Consider the following 13,193-nt stretch of genomic DNA (forward strand, 5'->3'; position numbering starts at 1 on the left):
CTAAAGATGTTCCCACGACCCACTTTTGGGTCGCGACCTACCAGTTGAGAAACACTGAAATAAACCATAGAACTTATATTAGTTTTTCCAACGTCATTTTGGATTTTGCCATTCGCTAAATTGTCAAAACACCTCTCGAAATGCCTTTATACTGTATGGCTTTATACTTTTTTTGAAAGCTTGAAAAAGGGCCACTTTTCAACCTCAATTTACAGCATGGAAAAGCCAGGATCAAATGTGAAACCACTCCGACTGTGTTCATCTGACAGAAGAAAGTCAAATACACTGTAGATAGCTTAAGCGGTGATGGAAGTTTCATTTATTTGTGACGTATTCCTTTAATAACACTGTGTGTGTTGTCTGCCCAATTACTTTTTGTTCTTATTGTTTTATATTAATTATCATAACACTAGTGAGTTCATTAAATAGTTGTTCAAGCATGTTTATATGCACACCGATACACTGACAGCTCACAAAATTCAATTTGTTGAAATAACCTGTTGTCCCAGTTTACATGCTAACCAAACATGCGAAACCGGGCCGTGCCAATACACTTTTCACAACCTTCCTGGTTGTGATGTCAAAATGTAATAATTTGTGCATCTACCTTCATCATTAAACAAATTAACAAAACCATTAAAAATGAATTAACAGTATTGCTACATGTCAGAGTGAAACTCACGGCTTATATATGATTCTGAAGCAGTTTTTGATTGTAGCACTTCTACTTCTGCTGCATGAGATGAGAACACAACTGTGACCCTGGATCTCAAAACTAGTCAGAAATCCATATGTATATGGCAGGATTAAAACTCTAAATAATAATAAAGCTGAGTAAATAAGCTTTTCATTGATGTATGGTTTGTTTCGATATGATAATATTTGGCTGAGAAACTGTTTAAAATAATTCAATATTGATTTAAGTTGTGTTCTGTTCTTAAGTAGTGATATATTTACGAAAATAAATGTACAAAATATCTTCATGCAAGATGATATTTACCTAATATTCTAATGATTTTTGGCATAAATAACGGCTATATTCTTTACTCATCCAATGTATTTCTAACCAAAAACATACAGTACATTTGAAGTGGATCAAAACACCTTTTCAAAATTGTCCTAAGACAAGAAGGGTGTTGTTGAATAGTTTTAGGACAACTGTGATAAAAGGTTTTGATCCACTTCAAATGTTGACCACTGTAGCTGTGCCACAAAAGGTTTTGTGAATCAGGGTCACATCTTTCAAGTATCCGAGTTTGTGGTAGATTTCCTCTTTCCTTTACTGTATTTTTTTTGCTCTGTCTGGATGCTCTCAACTAGGGATGTAACAAATCACCTGACTCACGATACTAATCTCACGATACGATTTAGGCACAATTATTTGAAACTAATTTAAGGTGAAGAGCCCTTTGGTTTTTTTTTCTTAAATGCTTCACATTTTTTGCTAAATATAATATATTTTCTGCCACAACCAAATTGCTATTTTAAAAACAAATTCCAAAATAAAAAAACTAAAGACTCTTTAATATACGCAAACTGACCTGAAACTTCAGAGACACATTCTGGAGACTCAAAATACTTATTTTACATCTTGTAAAAAGGCCAAAGTCGGAACCCTTTAAGGTTCAATTATTGCTATTGGCAAACCATTAACCAGAACTTTTAAAATCTTAATTTTCTGCCTATTAACAGTTATTATGCTCGTTATTGGGTTTAAGAGATGTAGAATAAGAGTGTTGGGATTTTACATATTTAAAAAAGAAATATCAGCATATCTCTGTTTTCTGGTGGTCTTTGCACATCTACAGTGTCCCCTGCTGATGAAAGAACTATTTCAGTGGGGACTGTCAATAGGCCCTCTGCTCCAGAGGACTGGCCACTGGCATAACTGATTATGAAATTACTAATTATATAGTAGGATAGAGACAGGAGTTGAACATGATTATGAAGGTCAATAATTAATATCACTTGTATAATTAATTAGTATAAGTATCAGTGTGATACACTTAAGAAGAGATAATCTTGAACATTTTATAATATTCAATAATAAGCAAGTTATTAAAATATGCGTAAACTAATTTGAAAAGGAGAGAGTAAAACTAATCTAATAGCTGCTTCTGTAACAGAAGAACAGCTTTCTCTTTCAGTCTGAAAAACATCTTCACACTTCCGCTATGAAGACACTGATCTCCATAGCACACGTCAGAGCAAGCGGAACTGCAAATCATTCAATCCGCGTGGTTTAGCTTATTAATAGTTTGCGTGTAGACGTCTGTGACAGCAGTTTTTTCTGCTGTCTTTTTGGAGTATTTGCACACAGATTGTGTTTGTCTGGCACACCTCACTGCTGTCAAATAGAGTGGAGGAACCATGATGTCACCTTGTAGGCTAATCGGCTGCTAGCATAAAACTGGTTTCCTCGATACAATCCCTATAGGATTTTCCCATAGGCTTTTCGAAGAATGCGAATAATAAGCTCTGTGTTCAAACACTGTTCATTACACTTAAACGTTTTGTCCAGCCGGATAATCGTCACACGGAAATATAACTTTTAGCACTTTTGGATTTGAAAAGCTAACATTAGGCTATAAACAGACTACAGTGCCTTCGGGGGGCTCGCTTGTGGTGTCGCTTGTGGTTTTCAAGCTTGTTTTTAGAAATATGGTCCCTGACAAAGATTTACTCTCTGTTTATGATATTATAATCCACGCCATATATTATAAACAAATAAATACGCAAAAACACAAAGACCTACCCGCCTTTTGGATAGTTTTTTTTACATTGGAAATACGTTTTGTTTTGCTTTACAGTTGTTGTAACAGTTTTAAAACTGTATGTGTAGATGTGCCTACATAGTATTATCATAAGACATATTTAAATAAGTGTATCGCTCGTGTGCATACAGCCCGCTTATCTTGCAGACGACAGAAATGAGGCGTGAGGGACAAGTCGAATGCCTGCAAGTTCCATCATGGATCGAGAACAACATTCAATACTCTTTTTATGTGACAAAGTACAGCGAAAAGCAGTCCATACTGTCACATCTGCTATACATTTTATGGAGGAGTGTAAATATTGCAGTTATGACAGAGTTAAATGTGTTCAGATGTGGAAAAATGATGAAAAATCAATTGATCACGTTAAAGTGACTAACACGTATGTATTTTTTACACTTTTATTTACACGTTTGCATTACTGAGAGCAGGAGAGAGACAGGCTGCACTGGTAAGCAGTATCTCCATAAAATCGTTTAATTCAAATAAATGATCAACTAATTAATCTGTCTTTACAGTCTTTAAAGGCATTATCTACACACAACATGATTTCCCAATTAAAAAAATACTACTAACTATAAAATACTATTTATGAAAATACTTAAATAACAGACAAATCCAAATGCCCAACGCAGACGAGCTGCGCTCCAGACCAGTTCAACTCGATGACATATAATGTCTCCGCCGCCATCTGTAGTCCTATTTAGCAACTTGATAGCAACCGTCTTTTTAAAGAAAAACAACCGGTTAAAAAAATCAAGAGTGAGATGTAACTGATGTGTTTTATGTCGTAGAATAAAACGTGAAGGTATCTTGAGATTGTGTTAGCCACGAACCTTATTTAAGCGATTTAGCTGAAATCTCATTGAAAAAAACCCATTGACTATGGGACGAGGGAACCGAAACTGCTAAAATGTTAACTCGCTTCCGGGTTTTGCATAAAAACTGACGTCATAGTTCCTCCACTCTATTCACCTTATTCTTCCCGTATGAGCGGGGCAGCCATTTGAATCTTTTTGGCTCGATACTTCCGATCTCATTCATGACCATTCATTTTTAGAGGTTAAAAACAGCTCGTAATGCTGCTTTATGTTGCAAACTAATCTTTTCATATTATATTATTCTACTTTTTATGTATAATCATGCAAACACTTGTTTGTAGAGCTAATAGTTTGACCGTTTTCTGCCGTTTATTATTACTAGTCATTTCTCCCATAGGCAACTGAATCGGAAGTCCTAAAACAATCGCAAAAACGAGCGCACTTCCGCATTCCACACTTCTTGCTCGCTGCTGATTTGCAGGTAAAGTGAGTTTGTGTCTGTAAACACAGCGCCCCACACTGTTCAATAAATGTATCGCGATTCGTTCAACATTTCTACCGGTTTGAATCGTCACATATTTGAATCAATTTTCAACCTGCTCACGGTGAATCGTTACATCCCTGCTCTTAACTCATTGTTGACTAAATACACATGATCAGTCTAAGAACTTGCATGTAAATCCACTCAATGTTGAAAACCTGTGGCAGTCTCAGGTGTCTGTGGAGGACTGCGAGGACCAGCGAGACCACAGGGAATCCTGGAAAGAGAAAACCGCCCACAGGAACTCCACAGGGAGCGACCAATCAGAGCATCCGCTCCTGCGCAAAAAAAGCATGCAGTGGGCGAGACGCCTGAGCAGAAAAAACACCAAACCTCCCAGTCGAGCTGAACGCATCAATCAACAGCGCTTGAACCTGTACCGCCGCTCCGAGAGGCAGGAGCTTTCAGAGCTGGTGAAGAACCGCATGAAGCACTTAGGCCTGCCCACTGTGGGATACGGTGAGTTCCACAAGGCCAAGTGAGTATTTCCATTTGTGCCTACGACAATACCAATGCTTCACAACCACTCGCATTGATGCCTTGTGTTATTAGTGTATTTGATATCTGTTTTCACAGTGTTTCTCTTAGTAACCCACATAATGTGTCTCCTACATCAATCATTATTATTTTCTGAAACATCCCTCATCAGAGATCTCAAGACTATTAAAGACAAAACAATACATAGGAATATTTAACGTTTGTGTAAAATCATAATGTATAATGTTTATTTTGCTAGCTCATGTTGTTATTCTTAAGGTGAATAATTTGTGCATGTTAATCCACTGAAAATAAGTTTGTTTTGGTAATCTTCAATCAAAGTTTGACCATTTGCTTCTGTGTTTGGAGTGGCAGCCCTTCTCTGCTGACGGCCACGATATTCTTAACCATGCCATTCTTACCATTAGTTTCCTATGAGAGAATGATGTACAAAAGAAAGCCCCGCCCCCTACTCAATATTCAGTTTCAGTTTGAAGTACATACTGAAATAAAACTCTCAGCAACTTCTGGTTCAAGCAGACTTTAACGGTTTGTCTACAGGCCACATTTTTATTATTTTCTCTATCTACAGCAGGCTCCAATGGTCTAGTGAAAGTACTATTGTGCAACATTTGTCAGCTAGTAATAGACACACTAGTGACTGATTAGAGTCTGTGGTCTTCAGCACTCATTAGTACTGCTGCCTTCCATGCCAGTTTAAATTGTACTATGTATATTGGTGCCGTGACCCGGATGTGAGTGAGGTTTAGGAGAGTGAGTGTGCGAGCAAACCTCAATTCTCTGCCCTCAAAATGGGCACTAGTGAAAGATTCTAGAGGTTGTTAGTGTCTTGTTGGTGTACCTGCCTGGTGTCCCACACTGGTTGAAATCCTGCTTATGCTGTGTTCATAGCAGACGCGGCAAGCACGGATAAATCGCGCTATTCATGCATAAATAGACTTGCTTCATTCACGCGTCAAATTCATTTCACAACAGATGCGGATTCACGTGATGGGCAGGGCTTCTGTCTGCCCGGTGACTCTAGCTTTGTTGCTAAATGGCTAACATGGATTTATTGAGAGAATAGCTGTGTTTATGTGCTTTATGAAGACTGAAAAACAGCGTCGATTCATTTAGAGCCGTGTTTGAGTCCACTAGATTCTTTCAGAGGTGCATCCAGCTCTGTGAGTTCATCAACACCACCAGAAACTACACCTGGATGATGGAGGCTTTCAGCGGTGCTTCTGACTGAGCCGAGCCAAGTTTGTTTAACTGTTGTTGGTGTCGGCAGGAGGATTTTCCCCCGGGACACCAACAACAGGTGCCATGTCATAATCCCGCCCCCACAAGAGCAAGCTCCTGATTGGTTAACGTGGCGCGAATGTCTGCTAAAATTCAGATTTTCGAACTCAAGTGATTTGTGCAAAACGCTAAACTTGTGCCGATTCATTCGCGCCACGTCATTTGTGCGTACTGTGCTGCAGACATCTATTCATGTCTTTGCATTGACTTGACACGTAAATCACTCGCATTTGACGCTTCTTCCACATCTGGTGTAAACACAGCATTAGAATGGAGTGAGTACATCTGAAGGGATTCAAGTGACCCGGATATAAATGAAATTTAGGGGAATTGCAATGAACATTAGCTAGTCAAGTCATCTTCATTTCTATAGTGCTTTATACAATGTAGATTGTGTTAAAGCTGCTTTACAAGGATGTATAGGACAATGATAAAAAGCTGACTGTTGCAGTGGTTGCGGTCTTAAGCATCATTGTTAGCACACCTGCCTCCCACACATATCAAACACACTTGGAGCAGGGAAAGTTGAAACTAAAGCAGGTCGCACACTGGAAGCCCCGCTCTGCACCGCACACATGACAGTTAAAAGTATCACACACCAGACGCGCACATTCGCATGATATTTAACATGAAACTAATCAGATGGCGCTCTATGGCGCGGCAGAGAAATGAACAGTGTCCTGAGTCGTGGCTGGGCACCGCCGACTTGCGGCGCCGGTGTGTGTACCCTGATAGAAACCTATGTTTAGAATTCTGAAATGTATGGCACTGTGTGACCCCCTTAAGAGTCCCCCTTCACTCAAAATGCACACCAGTGACTGATGCCTGAGATTGCAATCTCAAGTTTCTTGTTAGAGCTGCATGAGAACAACTGGTGATGTTTAATTGGTGCCGTGACCCTGATGTGAGTGGTTTTTGGACCCTGTGGACCCTGATTTGAGGTGAGTTTAATGGATATCAACTAATAAACAGCTGTGTTACTAAATGTCATTTCTCTGCCATCCAAAGGCCTACTACTAGCTGACACTAAAGGCTGCAGTCATCAGCATCCTTGTTAGTGCCAGCCCCATTTACATCTGTTTAAATCCTACTTTATGTAGGGGCAGTAGGAGGAACCTTACACTGTTATCGTGATCCAGATGAAAGTGAGGATTAGGGGGGATGAGTGTAATGGAGGTCAGCAAGTAAGAGCTACACAAACCCCACCAGTGACTGACACTTCATACTGTCTTAAGCACCTAAAGTCCCTGCCTCCCATGCTCAGGCATGGAGTGAGCCAAGTATAGAATGGAGGGTTGCTTTATTGACTACCTTTTGGAAGTGGACAAGCTCAACATTTTAGACCCGATTTTGCACATCTGTAATACCCACTTAATCAGGGGTCACCAAACTTGTTCCTGGAGTGCCGGTGTCCTGCAGATTTTAGCTCCAACTCTAATCAAACACACCTGAACAAACTAATCTGGGTCTTACTAGGTATACTTAAAACACCCAGGCAGGTGTTTTGAGGCAAGTTGGAACTAAACCCTGGAGGGACACCGGCCCTCCAGGACCGAGATTGGTGACCCCTGCACTTAATGGTCAGAGGGGCGTGATTAAGAATATTGTGGCTGAAGTTGTCAAACTGACGTCAACAGAAGAACCGCCACCCCGAACACAGAAGCAAATGACCAGACTTTGATTGAAGATTACCAAAATAAACCTTTTTCTTCCAGTGAATTCACTTGCACGGATTAATTGATCAAATGTGCGCAAGCAAAAATAAACATTGTACATTTTCACAAAGGCTTTAAAAATAGCCTTAAACTATAAACCTCACTGTTTATCATTGATGTTCCTCAGACAAGATGTTTCCTGTATTATTGCAGGTGGTTTGTACAGTGTCATGAGGAATATACATATTTATTAGGATAGAGGTCATCATCCACTTCTGTTTTGTGTGCTCTGCATTATCTTTTCTTCTATATTCACCTTTTTGGTATCTTTAGTCACATCTTCTATGTTGCAAAAAAATCATTCTCTGATTTCCCACTAGTCATCCATGAGAAATACTGCTGAAATTCGTTCTTGTTGAATCTCTTTCTATTCCAACTGTTTGCAGAAATGACACACATCAGGCCAGATTTATTAAAGGGCCACGAAACCCCCCTGTTTCAGCAGAGTGTTTTCACACCTCTAGTTTGGAAAAAGTCAGGAAAGTGGGCGTGTCTAGCTCTGTTTAGGGGGGAGTGTCGGACGAGGGAAAGAGGGAAGGTGCATAAAAATGTGCATAAAAATGGGAGTTTCGGTTTGGGTAGGTGCTGATTTTCACAGAGGCGAAACAAACACACAGACGCAGGGGAGAAAGACAGTGCCTGTGTTTACATGGACATCAATGTAATTATTTGTCAAATTATTAACTGCAGTTTGGCACTTTCACTTTCATTCAGGAACATTTTATTCATGCCTCTCATGACAAACGAGATATTTGATTCGAGGAACTGATGGAAGAGTGTATTTTTAATGCAATGTTTGATACCACATGGCGAATGTGAGAAAAAAAAACCCTCCGGATTTCTCGGTAACTTAGATGCACTCGGTAGGTAGCGTCAGAAAGCTGTGTGTGTATAGACTACCCTGTCAGAAAATGCGGCAAAAATTCTACACGACTGAAATAGTAACAATACAATAAATAAACAAACAAAGACACTGATCGCTCACTTACCAAATCTGTACAGACAGGACAATCAACACCTACTGGAACCGTGTCTTTATTAAAAGGAGACGAGCGGCAAATCCTGATTTCACCATTTTCAGATGAGAAAAGCTCTCGGGTAAAAAATGTTCCTTACACATGTATTTTTGTCACGTGTCGCATGCATTGTAATCCACACGTGAGTCCAGCTGCGCTCTTATAGCGCGAAAATTAAAACAAAACCTTTATTGCAGCAAGTTATAAAAGCAACACTGGCGACTCATGTCTCCAAACAATTCTTTATCCCCCACTTGTTTTGGCAACACGTGTCGTCTCTCTGCCGTCTGAACACTGTACAGGTGAAAACAGTCTTCGCAGCTATCATGCATATTAATGAGGTTGCACCGCATACACAACAGAGCGTGCTGATTGGTCTTTCTCATGAATTAATGCTGCGCACTCAGAGACGTCACGAAGTACTGTACTCCCAGGTACAGACAGCCAGTCTACACGCTGGAATACATGCAAGGATCTAACCGGCGTGACGCAGCTTCAAAAAATGTTTTGATGCATGGATAAAAGAAGTGTTTAAAAAAAATTTGATTATCACTTACTGGTTCTTTAAAGACCTTTGACAAGTTGTGGCGCCCCTTTTTAGATCATCTACTGGCAAACTGAGCATTAATATATGAATACATATTTATTATTTATTTTCATTTTTTATTTATTTTATGTTTCATTTTTTATTTACATTTTTATTATTATCATTGTTATTTATTTAGATCTATTTTTATTTATTATTATAATAATTTTTTTCTCAATGGGAAGTTGTAGGATTTTGAGGGAGGGAAATGTTCAATTGGGGTAGTGTTAACATTAACATGGAAAGATCATTTCAAAATGACTGCTATGGTTGATATTCTATGTAAAAACCTAATAAAAGAAACTTGAAATAAAAAACTTAGTTTCAAACCGGATGAACGAATTGCCCGAAATAACGCAAAAACAACCACTTTTTTTGTGAAATAAATGTGTCCTAATAGTGTTTTTAGCAGCATGGGACACATTTAGGTGTTTTGGTGTCTCGTGACCCTTTTGAACAGAAAAAAACTGCAAACTTAACGCTGAACAAATACAAATGAACAGTTGTAGATTTTTGTGATTGCGCCTTTAGTAAATCTGGCCATTTGTCTTTAAAATAAGATATCATTATTAACAAAACACCACATTTAAATCCTATAAAGTCACATAACTACTGTATCACATATTGTGAGAATGTTTTTTTTTGCTTGGTGATTTTCTCTTAATCTTTCTCTTCAAGATGTGCTTCTTTCTCTTCTGCTTGCTTGACTTTTTCTTGTCTCTTATCTTTCTTTCTACTGTGGCCTTTTCCCTGCACGCTGTAGAGGACGTAGCTAATTTAACCGCAAGCGATGTGATGAACCGAGTAAATCTTGGATATTTGCAAGGTAAATCCACCCAACATCACTGCTGTAGTAGATCAGGATTAATGAGCTGAATGAAGCCTGATGTTCTGGAGATGGATGCAAACAGGAAGCTGCTCAATTTGTCCAGTGCCGTTAATGAGACCAGCGTCAGCAGTCTTTATTTAATAGGATAAGCACTAGAAGTCAAAAGAAAATGCTTTTATTTCTCAATGTCCTTTAGAGTTTGCAGTCGTCTGATATGAAAATGTTCTTGATTCTTCCTTTCCTGGCTATTTTGTTTTTCTCCTAAAGCTACATGAAAAGGTCAAAAGTCTGCAGTCTGTTTTTTCCAGATGACCTCATCATGTAGCGTCCCACGAGTCGCTCTTATCTCATTAAAAACAGACTGCTGGAAAAAACAGAGCAGGAAACTGCTGGATATTATAATGACGCTGGACAAAATGAGCAGGATTTACAAACATGACCCTTGTGCTCATCTGTAAAGCCAACTGATGTCATTATATCCAGATTTGCATTTATGTATAGGTCGTTATTGCATAGCTTGACGGACTGACTGCTGGAGTCTGATTGGTCAGTTGCAGCATTCTAATCCAGTGTTTCTCAACCTTGTTCCTGAAGGGGCACCAACAGTACGCATTTTCAACCTCTCCCTAATCAAACACACACGAATCAACTCATCAGAACATGAAGGCTGGTTTATACTTCTGTTTCGAGTGATTGGCGTGACCCATGGCGCATGCCTTGCGCGTACTTGTGCGTTTCTGCGTGCTGTTTGTGTTGCTCTGCAATAACACTTCTGAAATGCTAGCTGCGAGTAGGTTATGTTCCTCTGTGTCGAGTTTCTTCATGGGCGTTTTGTTGTTTATGAACGCTACCAAGTAGCTCAAACTCACTCATTCAGAGGCGGGAACTGTCAGACGTGCAACAACTTTAATCATAAGGTAAACACAAAACAAAAGTTTCCATCTGGAGCTCCTTTACGGGAATCCACACTTGTAAACACTCGCTCCATCTGGCTCGCTGCTCTCAGCACCGCTACCAATCCGACCAATCACAGAACTTGCGCTACGCATCGTTGCAACGTGTAGTTAATTTTTTTGAGATGTGCGCATCAACATTGGCGTCAGCCATGGCGAGGGCTATGCGACTGTGCTAAGGCTGTGTCAGACCATCGGCATGCGCTTGACGATGAAGTATTAATCAGCCTTAAGAAGAGACTCCAAAACCTGAAGTTAATGGGTCAGAAAAGGAAGACATCCGAAATATGTACTGTTGGTGTGCCTCCAGGAACAAGGTTGGGAAAACACTGTTCAAATCCAGTTTTTTTGTATAATGATCACATTTAAATTTATGAATTGTTTTTACGTCAAATTGATATTGTAGATCGATTTTTTTTAAGTAGTAAAATAATACACAGAATGTCACTATTGTAAAATAAATTGTTTTGCGTTTTGTCACTACTGTTAATTTAGTCATCGTTCAACTTTATTTCCTACTTCTATTATACATAAATGCAAAAGAGCATTTTTAGACAATATTTTATTTTGGTGGTCTCCTTCAGACTGTAGTATTAATGTTGTTGACTATAAGTAACTTTGCGAATAGCAGTCATCAGAGTATTAGTGTACTGTCTGCAGAATATCCAGCCTGATCTCACAAGGAAACATAACTATTTTACGTTTTGTCAGTTTATTGGTTAATTCATATGAGTTCAGTCTTACGAAAATGTACGATTTTAAAAAGGAGGCGTGGCACCCAACCTCACCCTAAACCCAGCCGTCATTGGCGGATAAGCAAACTGTATGAAATTGAACGTATGAGATCGTTCATATGAATTATCTACCAACTCAAAAAGTTACGAATTGCTGTGGGATTGTGTTGTAATATCTGCTAATATTTTAATATGATGTCAACACACATTTTAGTGACTATAGGGATGAAAACGCTGGAGTGTATTGAGGTTTGACAATATAAACGATATCCAATGATTCGATTGAGGATAAGCCAAAGTTGAACTTTATGCATTTTCGCTACAGAAACAGAAATTTCGACAGTTGAGAATGTTTTTTTTCTTTCAGGACTCAAATTTATTTGTCGGGTATTTTGCTCATAAACATTTTGCTGTCATTTTCCATTAATGAATAGCTATAGTACACATTGCATGTAAGGTAATACTTGAAAAAGCATAGTAGGAACACTTTAAGTCTACTAATACTAATACGTCTACTTGCCCATAGCTCATAATTCATGTTTTTTTTTTAATCGACAAGCTATGACAACGTATAAACTGAAATATTAAATATAGTGACTTTTATTGATTATATTTAGTAGTTTGAAGTAAAGTGTTAAGCTGCAAATATTTATTCTTTAATACCGTGCAATACTATAAATTGCTTCAAACTACTAAAAATGTCATTAAAAGTCACTTTAAACTGCAGTGTCTAGTTGTAGGAGCAGAAATCAAGGTGCGTTAATGCAATGGATTTTTTTTACCGTGTAATAATTAGTTGACTTGCAAACTTACTTATAGAATCAATAGAAAGTCTTAATGGGACCATAAAAATAAAGTGCAACCACATTTTGTTATGTATAAATCAACATAAAATAATAAATATTAGTGTAACTATACATTTCTGAATACGTTTTTCATATGTGTGGGTATATATACCCTACTATATTTATAGACTTTCCACACACTTTATATGAATGCACCCCCCCCACCCCAATTCAGCTGAATCCCTCATAATATTTTGCTTCTGAACAACAATGCTTTTTTGACAGCAGTGCTGACCTGTTTCTGAAATGCTGACGTCTGATTCTATAGTTAAATTGGTGATGTAGTTGTCTTTTTCTCCTCTGGTACGAACTGAAGAGGGTACTTACATGACAGAGGGTACTGCAGGTACTCGCTGGCATATGAGCATTGACATAAGACATGACGACTGAGGGCTTTTGATTCCAGGATGTTTGGACAGAGTGGAGTAGAAAGCATTCAGTCTTTGTTGGAAGGGCCCACTTCGTGCAGGCTTTTAGGCGTACACTTATCAGTATATTTAGGCCATGTCCACATGAACACATGTATTTTTCGAAACCACCCTTTTTCTATGCAGTTTGGCTGTTTGTCCACTCGAAAATGCAGTGTCAGGTGACTGAAAC

General features: G+C 38.7%; 1 protein-coding gene across 5 annotated transcripts in view; it reads left to right on the forward strand.

The window, feature by feature from the left end:
* Positions 1 to 13,193, forward strand: part of kcnt1b (potassium sodium-activated channel subfamily T member 1b) — a 166,607-nt gene that overhangs the window by 148,159 nt on the left and 5,255 nt on the right. For all 5 annotated transcript variants that reach the window (XM_056458735.1, XM_056458737.1, XM_056458738.1 and 2 more), the window contains 2 exons: positions 4,304 to 4,595; positions 9,996 to 10,058. In XM_056458735.1, coding sequence (XP_056314710.1) covers positions 4,304 to 4,595; positions 9,996 to 10,058 — 355 coding nt within the window. The remainder of the gene's footprint in view (positions 1 to 4,303; positions 4,596 to 9,995; positions 10,059 to 13,193) is intronic.

Source organism: Danio aesculapii, chromosome 5 (genome assembly GCF_903798145.1).
Source record: "Danio aesculapii chromosome 5, fDanAes4.1, whole genome shotgun sequence".
Lineage (NCBI taxonomy): Eukaryota > Metazoa > Chordata > Actinopteri > Cypriniformes > Danionidae > Danio > Danio aesculapii.